Source organism: Aquarana catesbeiana, linkage group LG06, assembly GCF_042186555.1.
Source record: "Aquarana catesbeiana isolate 2022-GZ linkage group LG06, ASM4218655v1, whole genome shotgun sequence".
NCBI lineage: Eukaryota > Metazoa > Chordata > Amphibia > Anura > Ranidae > Aquarana > Aquarana catesbeiana.
Genome location: NC_133329.1, coordinates 72,282,580 through 72,299,343, shown reverse-complemented (window position 1 = coordinate 72,299,343; position 16,764 = coordinate 72,282,580). Strand labels below are relative to the sequence as shown.

Below are 16,764 nucleotides of genomic sequence, written 5' to 3'. Positions count from 1 at the left end.
AGCAAGGCAATGTATGTGAGGTTGGGATCATGGAAGGCCATCAGTTATAAATGATTTCCTACATACAGCATTCCCGCTCCTCTGCTTGCTTGCACAGTGGCTTCTCTCTCCCCACTCATTTCATTTCTTTCATTGCTACCTTCTCTTTCATAGTGCCCCCCGATGTCTATGTGACATCACCAGCTCCACCCCTTAGACCCCATACACACTATTAGATTTTCTGCAGATTTTTTTCTATAGGTTTACCAAAACCATGTAGTGTAAGGGCTGCCTGATTGCATACAAAATGAAACTCTTATGCCTTGTACACACGATCGGACATTGATCCGACATTCCGACAACAAAATCCATCGGATTTTTTACGACGGATGTTGGCTCAAACTTGTCTTGCATACACACGGTGTTGTCGGAAAATTTTATATCCTGCTCTCAAACTTTGTGTGTGAATATAGCTGTAGCTGACCCAAAGAACCAGGCAACACCAGTTTATGGAGCAAACCAGAAGAAGAACTGCTTTGTTAGAGAAACACACTGAATTTATACAAAAAAACCATCAGATAAGAGCTAAGCATATTATTACAGATAATGGCCACCTCAGACAGTAGAGCTAATCACATTATTACAGATAATGGCCACCTCAGGCAGTCCTGCGCCCCCATATTAATACATTACACAGTGAAACCTTGGATTACGAGCATAATCCGTTCCAGGAGAATCCGTTCCAGGAGATTCCTAGCCTCTAGTACCAAAAAGAAAGCAGGGGTGGCCATTCTGATAAAGAAGGGATCTCCATTCACACCCACTTCCTCCTACTCTGACCCCCACGGCTGGTTTTTGATCCTTAGTGGCAGATGGCAACAATCTGACATAACTTTCTGCAACATCTATGCACCAAATGTGAACCAGATGCCCTTTGTGACTAAGGTGTATAACCGCCTATTTACGTAGAACCACACATTCCTTTTTAGTCGTGGGTGGCACCGATCAGTAATAAACATATCAAACTTGATCCTAATGGTTGCTTTGTAATTATCGTGCTTGAACTCCTGGGTAAGCCATACACAGTGACTAGTATATATGCTCCGCCACCCTTCACTAAACTTTTCTTTGAACGGGTGATGAGCTCCATATTGGCAATAGCGGAGGGCCCTTTATTGATAGCGGGTGATTATAATATGTTACTTGATAACTCTATTGATAGGTTCTGCTGCTCTACACTGCCCCCCACACCCTTGGGTTCTTTTCTGACTCAATTTGATTTAGTGAAGGCCTGGAGGTGGAAGCATGCGGATAGGAGAGAGTATTCGTGTCAGTCAGAATCACACGGTACTTTGTCTCGTATTGATCTCTGTCTAGTCTCATCAGATTTGCTCACTATGGTGAAATATCTCCCTAGGACAGTATCTGATCATTCTCCTTTGCTGGTGGACCTCGCCCTAGACTCCCCCTCCTCCTATCGGGTATGGAGACTGAGTCCTTTGTGGCTAGGTGATCAAGCTGTTGTGGACCAAAGTGCGGCCGAAATGAAATCCTACTGGATAACTAACAGGCAGAGCGCCCCTGTCCCGGTGGTCTGGGATGCTTTTAAGGCCACCACACGCGGCTCTTTTGCTGCAGAAATTGGGCAGGCCCGCAAGGCATCTCAGTCCAGACTGGTGGATGCGGAAGGGGGTCTAAGGGAGGCGGAAGCTGCATATTCTGCAGCTCCCACCCCTGAGACACACGCTGCCTGGAAGTACAGGGCCAGAGAACTAGAATTGGTACTTTTGGAGCGCACCCAGAAGAAGTTGCTGTATCAGAATCAGAGACTCTTTGATTTCGGTGACAAAAACAGTCGCTTTAATCGCTTATCTGGCTTATCTCTCCAGACCCAACTATCAGCCATGTAACATCCCAAGAATTAGGAACTCAGAGGGAGTAGTGGTAGAACAAAACAAAGAGATAATGGACGGATTTGTCACATTTTATTTCTCATTATAAGCTACCAGAGCTCATTACATGATTGTGGAATTGGATGACTATCTATCTGATATCTCGCTGCCAAGACTTCAGGATCATCAGGCTTTACTTCTTGATGCTCCTCTAACGGCTGAGGAAATTGGGGAAGCCATACAATCCTTTGCCAGAAATAAAACGCCAGGGTTGGATGGATTCCCCATTGAGCGGTATATGCACTTCAGAGATCTACTAATACCTCACCTACTGAGGGTATATAATTTTGCTATAAAAACGGGACAGTTACCGCCCTCCATTTCAGAGGCGCTGATTGTCCTCATTCCCAAACCCCAAAGGATCACCTACTCTGCGAATTGTATAGACCGATCTCGCTCATCAATTCAGAGGTGCCAAGGTGCTCGCCCGACGACTGAACACAGTCATTACTGCTATTATTGGTGCGGACCAGACAGGGTTCATCCCTGGGCAATCAACCTCCATCAATTATCACAAGCTTTTTACTAACCTGCAAGTCACTTATGATAATGTGGGATCTCGGGCCATTTTGGCATTAGACGCACACAAGGCATTTGACTCGGTCGAATGGCCATACCTGCTGGAAGTTTTAGCAAAGTTTGGTTTTGGCAACACTTTTATCAGATGGGTGCAACTACTCTATCTGAAGCCCACCGCTAGACTAAGAGTGAACGCATCCCTGTCTGATCCCTTTCTGATAAAGAGAGGCACTATACAGGGATGTCCCCTATCGCCGCTGCTGTTTGCATTGGCGTTAGAACCTCTGGCGGCGCTGATAAGATCCAGTGGGGAGGTTGTGGGATTGACGATTGGGGGTCTGGAGGAAAAGGTGTCTCTGTACGCTGATGACATGTTAATTTACTTGTCGGATCCTCAATCGTCTCTCCCAGCCCTGCTGGAAATTATCCAGAGGTTTGGTCATTTCTCTGGGTTCCAGGTTAAGTGGGACAAATCCCTTGTATTTATGATAGACCAAGCGACATCGATAGTGCTCCCTCTTGTCCCCTACAAATAGTCAGCTCCTTCCGATATTTGGAGGTTATGATATAACAACCAATCTCCTCCTATATCAAAATTAACCTAGATCCTCTTAGAACCACATTAAAGACGTGGACCAATCTCCCTCTGACATTACTAGGTAGGATAAACATTTTTAAAATGATCTTTTTACCACGATTTTTGTATATCCACCGAGTAATTCATCGGTATATGTCACTAAGGTCAAATTTAAGGAAATAGATTCATTATTACCACTTTCATTCGGAAGGGGGGAGCAGTTAGGATTGTAAAAACACCCTACAGTTGCCAGTAGTGGAGGGCGGGCTGGCTATACCCTGCCTTCAAACCTATTATATCGCCTCGCAGTTGGCCCATGCGCACTGGTGGTTTTATCCTGAAGCCAACAATGCGGCCACTGTCCTGGAGGCAGCTATACTTACCTCCTATGAGTCCCTTCAAAACCTGATTCATCGTATGTCCATTAGAGGGAGAGAGGGTGCAACTATACTAGCAATGACCCTATGGATTTTTAGGCTCACTAAAATGCTGTCATCCAATGAACGCAATATATACTCACCAAATACCCCACTATGGGGGAATCCAAATTTACAAGAATTCTCCCGCAGAACTGATGGGGGATTCTGGTCTAAACAAGGGTTGAAAACAATTATGCATCTATTTTCGGATAACTTGTTCCGCCCTTTTGAGGAATTTTGTTGGGAATATAATCTGCCTCGTACGGCCTACTTCCTATATATGCAGATACGTCACACTGTGGCAACGCAGTTTGGCCTTCGTAACATAGTTACGATTACTGACTGACTCTTCTCACACCAAACTAGTTTCATCATATTATAGGTCGCTCTTACATTCTACAAATCATAGGCTCAGCAATAAATGGAGTGCTGACATCCCTGAATTGACGGAGGACATCTGGCAGGAAGTTCTTTCCCTCCGGGTTCCCTCTGTCATTTCTTCCTGTGACAAGGTGATACAGACGAAATTGCTATACAGATCCTACTTTACACCATGTTTACTGTATAAATTAAATAGATTACCCTCTGCATTGTGCTCTCGATGCGGCACGGCTGATGGCACATTCTTTCATCTGATGTGGGAGTGCACTCCAATTAGGAAGTTCTGGTCGGAGGTCACGGCCTTCATCAGCTCCTTAACTCAGATACCCAATATCTGTAATCCTCTACAGTGTTTACTGGGATATATTGACGATGAAGGTATATCTAAAAATGTACAAAGCTTTCTGCGCATAGTATTGTTCAATGCTAATAAATCGATAACCATCCATTGGAAGTCTCAATCCTCGCCCACTATAGCCTTTTGGCTTACTACCATTAATCATGCTATACCGTTATATAAGTTGACGTATGAAGCCAGAGGATGCCCAGTAAAATTCCTAAAGATTTGGGGTTCTTGGGTCAGCTCCAAAAGTACCATACCACCTGCTCCTTAAAAGATTAAATGAAGCCCCTGACCATTGATTGGTTCCAATTAAGCAAAATAGACATTTGACCTTTAGGTTGCTACGTATCCACTAAATGTATACTAGTTTACCATATTTTGTAATGGTTCAAGCCAGGGGCGGATCCAGACCCTAGTCTCGGGAGGGGCACTGCCAGAGAATACGTTTTTTTGGGGTAAATTTATCAGGGAAATGGCTGGTGTTAGTGCTTCAATCATCACGGCACCATGGTTATGGTGTCAGGATGATTGAAGCGCATTATTACTATTATTACATTGTTATAAAAAATGAAATGGTTCAACTCACCATAATGCAATATCAGTGGGACCCCTGAGCGTGTCACTTGCCACTGTCACTTGCCACGTCGCCTGTCACCAGATGCAGATTGTCACTTGCCACATCACCTGTCACCAGATTCAGATTGTCACTTGCCACGTCACCTGTCACCAGATGCAGATTGTCACTTGCCACGTCCCATGCCACACGTTGCAGATTGTCACTTGCCACGTCCCATGCCACACATTGCAGATTGTCACTTGCCACGTCCCATGCCACACATTGCAGATTGTCACTTGCCACACATTGTGGATTGTCACTTGCCACGTCCCATGCCACAGGTTGCGGATTGTCACTTGCCTGCTATAATTGTCTCTTGCTGTGTCCCAGAGTCAGGCAGCAGATTACCAGTCAAGCAGCAGAGATATGATGTAATCTCTCTGCTCCTGCGGCTGCCTGCTCACTGCACAGTGAGGGCGGGACTGCAGGGATGCAGGGCGGATGCCGGGCGGTGAGAGATGATGTCATCTTTCTGCTCCCACGCCTGCCGGCTCCCTCATTGGCCAGCAGCTTGCTCACACACTGTCACCGAGCCGCACAGCTGCTCACCAACCGAGCTGCCCTGACCCGCCCGCTGTCTCTCACCAACGGAGCCGCCCGCCCACTCACTCACCCGCATTCTCGGCAATTGCCCCATTCCCCCCCCTGGATCCGCCCCTGGTTCGCTCCATTTACAAGTTTGTTTTCTTTGTTGTGTATTGAAAATAAATAAAATTTACTTAAAAATAAAAATAGATGCTGAGAAAGCCTTTGATAGGCTTAGCTGGCCATTTATGTTTTCCACCCTCGAATATCTGGGCTTCCGGGGGCCATTTCTTAGGGCGATTAGGCACTTATACGCAACTCCATCTGCCTCCATCTAAACATCCTTTGCGGCATCTACTTCCTTTTCCATTTCAAATGGAACTAGGCAAGGATGTCTGCTCTCCCCGTTGCTTTTCGCCCTGTGTATCGAACCCCTGGTGGCCCAGATCCGACGGGACCCCAACATCAGTGGTGTGATGGTTAGAGGTCGCAAATTTAAAATCTCATTGTTTGCGGATGACATTCTTCTGACCCTAACACGCCCGCATATCACCCTCCCCAACCTTCATAAACTCCTTTAAAAAATACGGGTCCCTGTCAGGATACAAGGTTAACCCAGCTAAATCAGAAGCCCTCCCACCCAACCTTCCCCCTGCACAAGTGCACCGCCTATCGGAAAACTTTTCCTATTGACCAAATGGAGACATTACCCAATGTCTTGGTTTGGACGCATTGCTTCAGTCAAGATGAACATATTACCTAAACTCTTGTACCACTTTATGACCCTCCCGGTGCCCATCCCGTGTGCCCAGCTTAGGAAACTCCAGAATGACCTCCTAAATTTTACGTGGAATCATAAACAGCACCGAATTCCCACACCTCTAGCATTACTATTATGGGGCCCAACTGAGGGCTATATCTTCCTGGGTTACCCTTCCGGCCTATAATCGCTGGACTCAAATAGACAAAATATGGCTAGCCCCCATCCACCCGAACAATTTATTGTAGAATACTAATGCCGATGTCCCCTCCACCGCCCTACTACATACCATGAACCTCCTACGAACTGTTTGGAGACAACTAAATCGCAACACACCCCTACAATCTGAGGCCTCCTTGGTAACAGCTTTCCTTTACAACCCTAAAATACCCGTAAGCTTAGCCTCGCAGATGATTTCACCCTGGTTGCAAAGGAATCTCTTTCAATATGGACATCTGGTGAACCCAGATTCTAGGATTTTGTTGCCCTTCGACGAACTCAGAACTAAACACGAACTCCCCCGCAGCGCCTTTTTTGGTTACCTCCAAATTAGGCACTACGCACTTACCATCACCCCAACCCTCAAATTCTCTAAGCCATCCCCATTTGAATGCTTAATCTTATCAGGCCCTACACAGAAAGGGCTGACTTCAGACATACAGTGGGGATGGAAAGTATTCAGACCCCCTTAAATTTTTCACTCTTTGTTATATTGCAGCCATTTGCTAAAATCATTTAAGTTCATTTTTTTTCCTCATTAATGTACACACAGCACCCCATATTGACAGAAAAAACACAGAATTGTTGACATTTTTGCAGATTTATTAAAATAGAAAAACTGAAATATCGCATGGTCCTAAGTATTCACACCCTTTGCTGTGAAACTCATATATTTAACTCAGGTGTTGTCCATTTCTTCTGATCATCCTTGAGATGGTTCTACACCTTCATTTGAGTCCAGCTGTGTTTGATTACACTGTTGGTACTTGATTAAGGAAAGCCACACACCTGTCTATATAAGACCTTACAGCTCACAGTGCATGTCAGAGCAAATGAGAATCATGAGGTCAAAGGAACTACCTGAAGAGCTCAGAGACAGAATTGTGGCAAGGCACAGATCTGGCCAAGGTTACAAAAACATTTCTGCTGCTTAAGGTTCCACACACAGTGGCCTCCATAATCCTTAAATGGAAGACGTTTGGGACGACCAGAACCCTTCCTAGTGCTGGCTGTCCGGCCAATCTGAGCTATCGGGGGAGAAGAGCCTTGGTGAGAGAGGTAAAGGAGAACCCAAAGATTACTGTGGCTGAGCTCCAGAGATGCAGTCGGGAGATGGGAGAAAGTTGTAGAAAGTCAACCATCACTGCAGCCCTCCACCAGTCGGGGCTTTATGGCAGAGTGGCCAGACGGAAGCCTCTCCCCAGTACAAGACACATGAAAGCCTGCATGGAGTTTGCTAAAAAAACACCCAAAGGACTCCAAGATGGTGAGAAATAAGATTCTCTGGTCTGATGAGACTAAGATAGAACTTTTTGGCCTTAATTCTAAGCGGTATGTGTGGAGAAAACCAGGCACTGCTCATCACCTGTCCAATACAGTCCCAACAGTGAAGCATGGTGGTGGCAGCATCATGCTGTGGGGGTGTTTTTCAGCTGCAGGGACAGGACGACTGGTTGCAATCGAGGGAAAGATGAATGCGGCCAAGTACAGAGATATCCTGGACGAAAACCTTCTCCAGAGTGCTCAGGACCTCAGACTGGGCCGAAGGTTTACCTTCCAACAAGATAATGACCCTAAGCACACAGCTAAAATAATGGAGTGGCTTCACAACAACTCCGTGACTGTTCTTGAATGGCCCAGCCAGAGCCCTGACTTAAACCCAATTGAGCATCCCTGGAGAGACCTAAAAATGGCTGTCCATCAACGTTTACCATCCAATCTGACAGAATTGGAGAGGATCTGCAAGGAGGAATGGCAGAGGATCCCCAAATCCAGGTGTGGAAAACTTGTTGCATCTTTCCCAAAAAGACTCATGGCTGTATTAGATCAAAAGGGTGCTTCTACTAAATACTGAGCAAAGGGTCTGAATACTTAGGACCATGTGATATTTCAGTTTTTCTTTTTTAATAAATCTGAAAAAATGTCAACAATTCTGTGTTTTTCTGTCAATATGGGGTGCTGTGTGTACATTAATGAGGAAAAAAAATGAACTTAAATGATTTTAGCAAATGGCTGCAATATAACAAAGAGTGAAAAATTTAAGGGGGTCTGAATACTTTCTGTCCCCACTGTATATAAGCTTTTAAACTCCTATGATATGGTCTCTCGGGGGAAACATAGCTATATGCGTAGATGGGAGGAACACCTTGGAGAGGAGCTAACCCTTAAACAATGGGCCATCATATGGTCTTGGGCGGCCAAGAGTTCTATGTGTACTCTTTACAAAGAGAACACATACAGGGTACTCTTCCATTGGTACCTAACTCCGTCATGCCTGCATGCTATATATCCATCGGCCTCGGATCGCTGCTGGAGGTGTCTCCAGGACCGGGGCACACCACTCCATATTTACTGGAGCTGCCCATCCCTCTAGCCCTATTGGCATTCAGTCCGGGGGCTGCTCCAGTGGCTGTTCGAGGTAAATATCCCTCTCTTCCCGAAGTTTTTTTTACTGGGCCTCCCCCTAATCTTTCCACACTAGCCAAAAAGTTGGCCACACAAATTTTAACAGCAGCTAGATGTCTAGTAGCCCTCTACTGGAAACAACAAAACCCTCTGTCTCTACCTGATCTTTATTCCAGAATTAAGGATGTGGAGGTCATGGAGTCCATGACAGCTAGGCTGGCGGACCGGGTGGACTTACATACAGCAGCCTGGGAACCATGGCATCCAAGAATAGGCCCCCCATGATCTCATGAGAACCCCCCCCCCCGTCCGTTCTGTACAATACGATTGCTCAAAGCCCAGTGAAGACGTGCCCTTCAGATTGGGACTTTCTTATACTTCTTCTTTCCTCTCCCCCTTTCCTCTCACCCTCCCCTTTTCTTCTCTCTCTTCCTCTTTCTATTATTCTTCCCTTCCTCCTCTTCTTTTTTTTCTCTGGAATAGCGGGCCACGCAAATATAAATCATGGACCCTACTGATGGTCTGTTTTTTAGAGCAGCCTGCATTACTTCAGCGCTACTTCTCCCTGTTCCATAGTGCTGTTCCTTGTTGACCTATGTCTGTGGACTGTGTGTTAATTCTGTCATACGTGGACCTCCAAGCCCATTCCAGAGCTGTTTGTGACTACTATTTCCCTTTTATTACTTTATTCTCCTTTGTTTATGTTTTAAACCACTGTATTGCATATGTTAAAACCTAATAAAAATTGTCAATTATAAAAAAAAAAAAAAGATAAAAAAACATTCTGACTTTACAACTCCTTTAACTGGGATGTTGTATGCGTTTGTATTGTAAAAAAATGCTGGTGAGGCGAATTTCTAGTTCTAGAGCACCATTTATAATCAGCACTTCAGAAATCACCCTTGGGCAGCCAGTGTGCCCATTAATTGTTGTGATCCGAGCCAGCATGGAACAATCCAAGTGTCTGTATTCCTTCACACTAATCACAAATACAAACAGTAAGGCCCCTTTCACACTAGGGCGGTTTGCAGGCGTTATTGCGCTAAAATTACCGCCTGCAAACCGCCCTTAAACAGCCTCCACTGTTTGTTCAGTGTGAAAGCCCGAGGGCTTTCAAACTGAAGCGGTGCGCTGGCAGGACGGTAAAAAAGGTCCTGCTAGCCGCATCTTTGGAGCGGTGAAGGAGCGGTGTGTTCACCGCTCCTAAACCGCTCCTGCCCATTGAAATCAATGGGACAGCGCGGCTATACCGTGGCAACACTTGGGCACTGTGGTTCCTCCCACCGGCTCCTATAGAATATATGAGCTAGTGAAATTAACCACAATTCATGGCTGGGGATCTGCAGCAGATTTTTAAAACATTGGTGCCCAAACAGTGGCTCCATGCTCACATAGCATTTACTGCTATGAACTATTGAAACGCCAAGTATTGATAAATAATTAACTTTTCTGGGCTATAAATACCAAGTATGTGTTAAATATGTTGAACTCTGTACCTTGTATGTCCAATATGATCTCCTTCTCCTCCCTCTTTGGGGTGTACAGTATGGAGCACTTATAGATCCCTCTGTCCATTATAGTGATGTTTGCTATAGACAGATCAGCGATTCCATCCTCTGCCCGGCCTGTATACGACACACGAGGATCTGTTGCTATCACTTTCGCGTTCTGAACACTTAATATTTCTTTTCCCTGAAAGTACCAGGTTATGGCAGGAAATAACTGATTGATAATCGGTTTACTGATTATGAATGAGCAGGAAATGTTCACATCTTCCCCCATCATAGCTCGATGGGATGAAGGAGCAGTCAGCTGCAGAGCGTGACCTGTGGAATAATAAACATTATAATTATGTTAATAGCTTTTTGCGCTCAAATAGCAGAGAAAAGTCATGAGTGATTCCAGAATGAGAGAATGACATCTAAATAATCCTTATTGAAGCACAAACTACTGTGTCTAACATTAACCACCTCAATACAGTGCACTTACACCCCCTTCCGACCAATTTTCAGCTTTCAGCGCTCTCAGAGTTTGAATGACAATTACTCAGTCATGCAACTCTGTACCCATATGAAACTTGCGTTCTTTTTTTTCACACAAATAGAGCTTTCTTTTGGTGGTATTTAATCACTAGTGGGTTTTTTATTTTTTGTGCTATAAATAAAAAAAGACCGTAAATTTTGTGAAAAAAATGCCTTTTTCTTTGTTTCTGTCATAAAATTTTGCTAATTAGTAGTTTTTCTTCATAAATTTTGACCAAAATTTATACTGCTACTTTGGTAAAAATAACCCGAATTAGTGTATATTATTTGGTCTTTGTGAAAGTCATAGAGTCTATAAACTATGGTGCCAATCTCTGAAAATTGATCACATTTGATCAGGCCTTCAGTACATCAGGTGAATCTCATTTTTTAAGACACTAACAAGTCAGGAAAGTACAAATACCCCCCAAATGACCCCTTTTTAGAAAGTAGACATTTCAAGGTATTAATTTAGTAGCATGGTGAGTTTTCTTAAGTTGTCATTTTTTCCAACAATTCTTTGCAAAATTAAGATTTATTTATTTATTTATTTTTACAAAATTTTCATATTATCAGGTTATTTCTCACACACAGCATATGCATACAACAAATTACACCCCAAAATACATTATGCTACTCTTCCCGAGTATGGCGATACCACATGTGTGAGACTTTTACACAGCCTGGCCACATACAGAGGTCCAAAATTGAAGTAGTACCTTCAGGTGTTCTAGGAGCATAAATTACACATCTCATTTCATTCCTACCTATCACACTTTTGAAGGTCCTGGAGCACCAGGACAGTGGAATTACCCACAAAATGACCCCATTTTTGAGAGCAAACACCCCAACATATATTCTATGAGGCATGGGCTGCAAATAGGTACTCAGGTACTCTGATGGGCTGCAGATAGGTACTCAGATACTCTTATGGGCTGGGGACAGGTACTCGGATACTCTGATGGCCTTGTGACAGGAACTCGGGTACTCTGATGGGCTGGGGACATGTACTCAGGTACTCTGATGGCCTGGTGACAGGAACTCGGGTACTCTAATGGCCTGGTGACAGGAACTCGGGTACTCTGATGGCCTGGTGACAGGTACTCGGGTACTCTGATGGCCTGGTGACAGGTACTCGGGTACTCTGATGGGCTACAGATAAGTACTCGGGTACTCTGATGGGCTGGTGACTGGTATTCAGGTACACTAAAGGGCAGTGACAGGTACTCGATACTCTTTTGGACTGTGACAGGTACTCGGGTACTCATATGGACTGTGACAAGTACTCATATGGACTGTGACAGGTACTCAGGTACCCAGGTACTCAGATGAACTGTGACAGGTACTCGGGTACTCAGATGGACTGTGACAGGTACTCGGGCACTCAGATGGACTGTGACAGGTACTCGGGTATTTCTGATGGACTGTGACAGGTACTCGGGTACTCTGATGGACTGTGACAGGTACTCGGGTACTCTGATGGACTGTGACAGGTACTCGGGTACTCTGATGGACTGTGACAGGTACTCATATGGACTGACAGGTACTCATATGGACTGGCAGGTACTCATATGGACTGGCAGGTACTCAGATGAACTGTGACAGGTACTATGATGGGTAATGACAGGTACTCTTTATTGGCGGGTGCAATCAGTGTGATTGGTGTACACTGTAAGTGGTAACGAGATGTTACTGCAATCTTCTCCTCACGATCGGTGTGTGAGGAGGAGAAACCGGTAACATATCGTTACCGCGGTTTGTTGACATTTAGTGAACGGCTGTGAAAGGATCACAGCCGATCACGTGGTAAACAGCCGCCGGCCAATGGCTGTTTACCAGCGTCGGTGATGAGCAGTGTTCCCGGGAAGACGCCGTCACCGACGTGCACGTGCAGCGCGCCCGTGATCACGTGCATGCGCTGTGCACAGTGGGGCAGAACCATCTGTGATCGGTTGTGACTTCATCACGGCCGATCACGTGGTAAACAGCCGTCATATGTCGCCCTCCTAGAACGAGAGCCGTGCAGCCTGGCCGTCATATGACGGACGGCGGGCGGCAAGCGGTCAAAGTTCATATAAACCCTAATTGTATGACATTAGATGTACTTTTTTTTTTTTTTCACAATCACAATCAAAGGGTTTTATTGAGATATAAGAAAACATACAGTTGACAATAATATGCAGACTTTGTGAACATAAATTGGTGTCATTAAATGTCAGTTTACAAGATACTGTATTCTTAATAAACATTAAAAGATTTTTAGTGGGTTATGGATAATTATATTCTTGAAGTATAAGACATGGAGTATAATAAAAATATTTGGGTAAGATATTAGAGGTGATGAAGAAGTAAAGAAAAGAGAGTGGACGAGGGAGGGAGGAGGGGGGGGGGGAAGGTAGGTAGAGGAAGACCTTATAAAATATTATGCATAACGTTTACCTTATCATGCATATTTACATGGACGAACAGATTAATGGCTATCTGGTACATACAGTATTCTTAAGATAAGCTTGAGGAACAAATTTAGGTTATTCCTGATATATCATCTGGTAAGTGATTGGTACTCGGCTGAGAAAGTGAACAGTAACCATGGTTGCCAGGTTTTATGGAAATTATTGCTGTTTTCTTTCTTCATGGCTGCTATTTCCTCCATTTTATTTATGTATTGTGTTCTGTCCAACCAATCCCCGATCTTCGGTACTTGTGTGGATTTCCAATATAGAGTAATAAGTGTTTTAGCTGCTAGTAACAGGTGTCTGGTAAGTGATTTCTTGTACTTACTCAGGGTAAGGGAGTTAAGGTTAATCAGACATGCAGCAACGTTGAGATCTATTTTTGTTTCTGTGATATGTTTAATCCATTTTTTAATTTCTTCCCAAAAGGCGAGGATTGGGGGACATTCCCTCCACATGTGTAGGAACGTACCTAAGTGGCTGTTACATCGCCAGCAAGTTTCTGTGGCTGTAGCGAAGCATCTCCTGGCCTTCTGTGGTGTGATATACCATTGGGTGAGAATTTTATAGGAGACTTCCTGGTATTTAGAGCTTAAGGAACATTTGTGCGTCAGTATACTTGCCTTTTCCCATTGTTTTTCCATGATTTTAATTCTCAAGTCTCGTTCCCAGTTCTCTTTGTGTTTGCAATTGTCTGGGAAAGACGTTTCAATCAACCATGAATATGCAAGAGAAGTGGTATGTGTTACTTGAGACCTTTGGAAACAAACATTTTCCAGGTGCGTCTTAGGTAGGCAGTAATTTGTTTTATGTTTGCTATTCACCAGGAAGTCTTTCAATTGTATGTAGAACCATAGGCCAGGGAATGCTTCACCCCACTCTGATTGTAAAGTTTAGAGTGGTTTAACCTTCGAGTCAGTTATACAGTGGGTGGCGAGTAGAATTGGAATTTTTTTGTGGTATAAACCTGGAGTAAAATTAGGATTGTTGGTGATTGGTATCAGAGGGCCTAGTATTGAGGCTAGTTTGTGTGTGGTGGCTATTTTATGCCAAATGTTGAGTGTATTTGCTATTAGAGGGTGAGTCAATTTTTTGTCTGTTTTGGAATGTAGGGTCCATGGGAGGAAAGTTAATTGTGGGGGGGCCAGAGTTTGTTCTAGACGGACCCAGTCTTTAATTTCCCCATGGCAGTGCCAATCTATTATTCTGGTGATATGGGAGACTTGGTGGTATTTTTTGAAGTCTGGTAGACCTATACCCACTCTGTTTTTCGGTATTTATTTTACCCAGTTTATTCTGGGTTTTTTACCTGCCCACTGGAAGCGTCTCTGGGTTTTAAGGAGTTTGCTAATGAAAATGTCTGGTAGTTTGATGGGGAGTGCGTTAATGAGGTAGAGTAGCCTGGGAAGGACTGTCATCTTCAGAATCGAGGCTCTACCAAACCACGAGAATGATTTTGATGTCCATCTGTTAAGATCTTTTGTTATGGTAGTTAGGAGAGGTTTATAGTTGACAGAGTAAAGGGAGTCTATATTGCGAGTTAAGTTTATCCCTAAATATTTGAGTGTTGATTGTTCCCACTTATAGGAGTAGTTCTCCTTTAACAATTTCAGATGATCTGGGGGGAGATTAAGATTGAGAGCTTCAGATTTTGATTGATTTATTTTAAAATTGGAAATGAATCAGAAAATCTCAAACAGTTTTTTAAGGTTGGGAATAAAAGTGTGGGGTTGTGTAATAAAAAAGAGGTCGTCTGCGTAAGCAACAGTTTTGTATTCTCTCTTCCCTGCTATGAAACCCTGGATGTCATTGTTCAAGTTGATCGATCTTATTAATGGTTCTAAAGAGATAATAAAGAGGATTGGGGAAAGGGGACAGCCTTGCCGTGTGCCATTAGAAGTGTTGTTGATTTTAATTTTGGCTTGTGGGTTCTGATAGAGTGCCGAGATCCAAGAAAGCATGTTTACATCCAGACCTATATGTGAGCATGTGGCTAACATGTAGTCCCAGGACACTCTATCAAAGGCCTCAGTTGATAACAGAAGACCTTTCGTTTTGGAGTTTTGGGCATAATGAATAAGGTTCAGAGCTTTTGTGATATTATCTCTGGTCTCACGACCTGGCATAAAGCCTACTTGTTCTGGTCCTATGATTTTAGACAAAATGGGTTTTAATCTGTTGGCTAAGATTTTTGCTAGTAGTTTTAGATCAACATTCAGTAGTGAAATGGGCCTGTAGTTCACACAATCTGTATGGTCTTTATCGGGTTTAGGGACTACTGCTATATGTGCCATGAGAAGTGAGTTGGAGTTGTTTTTTATTGTTTTTTTTATTTTTTGCTAAGTAGTTGAAGGCAGATAGGAGAGGTTTAGATAACAGGTGAGTATAAGTTTTGTAATACTGAGAAGTGAAGCCATCCGGGCCTGGGCTTTTTCCTGATTTTAAATTTTTGATTGTGTCTAGTATTTCAGTCAGATTAATGGGTTCTTCTAGTTTTTTTGAGTCTTCCTATGTAAGAGATGGGATTTTACTGTTTCTTAGGAATTTTTGAATCGTTTCTTGTTTCGAGTGCGTTAAGTGGGGAGGTTTGTGTTGCTCTGGTAGGTTTTACAATCTAGAATAGAATGTGTGAAAGAGCTTAGCTATGTCTGTGGATTTATATTTGGGAATACCTTCTTTGTCTTTTATGGAATGTATATGGCCTGTTAATGTTGCGTCTCTAAGGGCTTTGGCCATTAGCTTCCCGCTTTTATCTCCTTGCTCATAGAAGATACCCTTTTTAAAGAAAAGGTCTTTCTTAATTTTTAAATCTAGAATTGACTTCAGGGAATTTCTGCATTTTGTTAATTCTTCTAATTTGATCGAGAGGGACTGTTTATGTTGTAGTTCTAGTTTAGAAATTTGGTGTGATAGCCTGTGGATTTCTTCTTCTCTTTCTCTTTTCCTCCTTGATCCCCATTTTATAAGCTCTCCTCGGACAACACTCTTATGTGCTTCCCAGTTATTTAATGGGTTCGTGTCAGTGTCAATGTTGTCTTTAAAATAGTTAATGATAGTATTATGTATTTCATCTTTTATGTTTTGATCCAACAGGAGAGAGGCATTAAGTCTCCAGTTGAAGGTGGATTGTTTGGTTGTGTTAAATTGTAGTGTGATAGCTGTGGGAGCGTGGTCAGAGAGGGAAATGATACCTATCTCAGCTGCGATTAAATTAGTTAAGTCTCTTTGGGAAACAAAAATCAGATCTATTCTTGAATACCTCTTGTGTGGTGGGGAGAAAAAGGAAAGTCTTTTTCTGTTGGGTGTGTGGATCTCCATGTATCTACCAGTGATAGAGATTGTAAGAGTGTTTTTATTCGTTTGAGGTTTTTGTAGGCAATCGAGGTCTGTCCCATGGAGGTGTCTTTAAGTGGGGAAAGTGGGATATTGAAATCACCTCCCAGGATGATACAACCTTCTGCAAACCATTTAAGTTCATCAATGATCTTACGGCAGAAAGGGACGTGTGCTGTGTTTGGGAAATAGACATTGGCAAAAGTGACGGGGGAGCCCTCCTATGTACCTTTTAGAAAGATATAGTGACCTTCCGTATCT

The 16,764-nt window shown here is 43.5% G+C and overlaps 1 protein-coding gene across 1 annotated transcript in view; it reads right to left on the bottom strand.

Annotated features, from left to right (window-relative positions):
- The window catches only part of LOC141147985 (uncharacterized), a 691,676-nt gene extending 675,188 nt beyond the window's left edge, over positions 1 to 16,488 (bottom strand). Inside the window, exons 1-3 of the mRNA XM_073635140.1 lie at positions 15,843 to 16,488; positions 13,643 to 13,864; positions 10,193 to 10,522 (exon numbers count right to left, since the gene is read on the bottom strand). Of these exons, the coding sequence (XP_073491241.1) occupies positions 10,193 to 10,522; positions 13,643 to 13,864; positions 15,843 to 16,488 (1,198 nt within the window). The remainder of the gene's footprint in view (positions 1 to 10,192; positions 10,523 to 13,642; positions 13,865 to 15,842) is intronic.
- Positions 16,489 to 16,764: the final 276 nt, after the last annotated feature.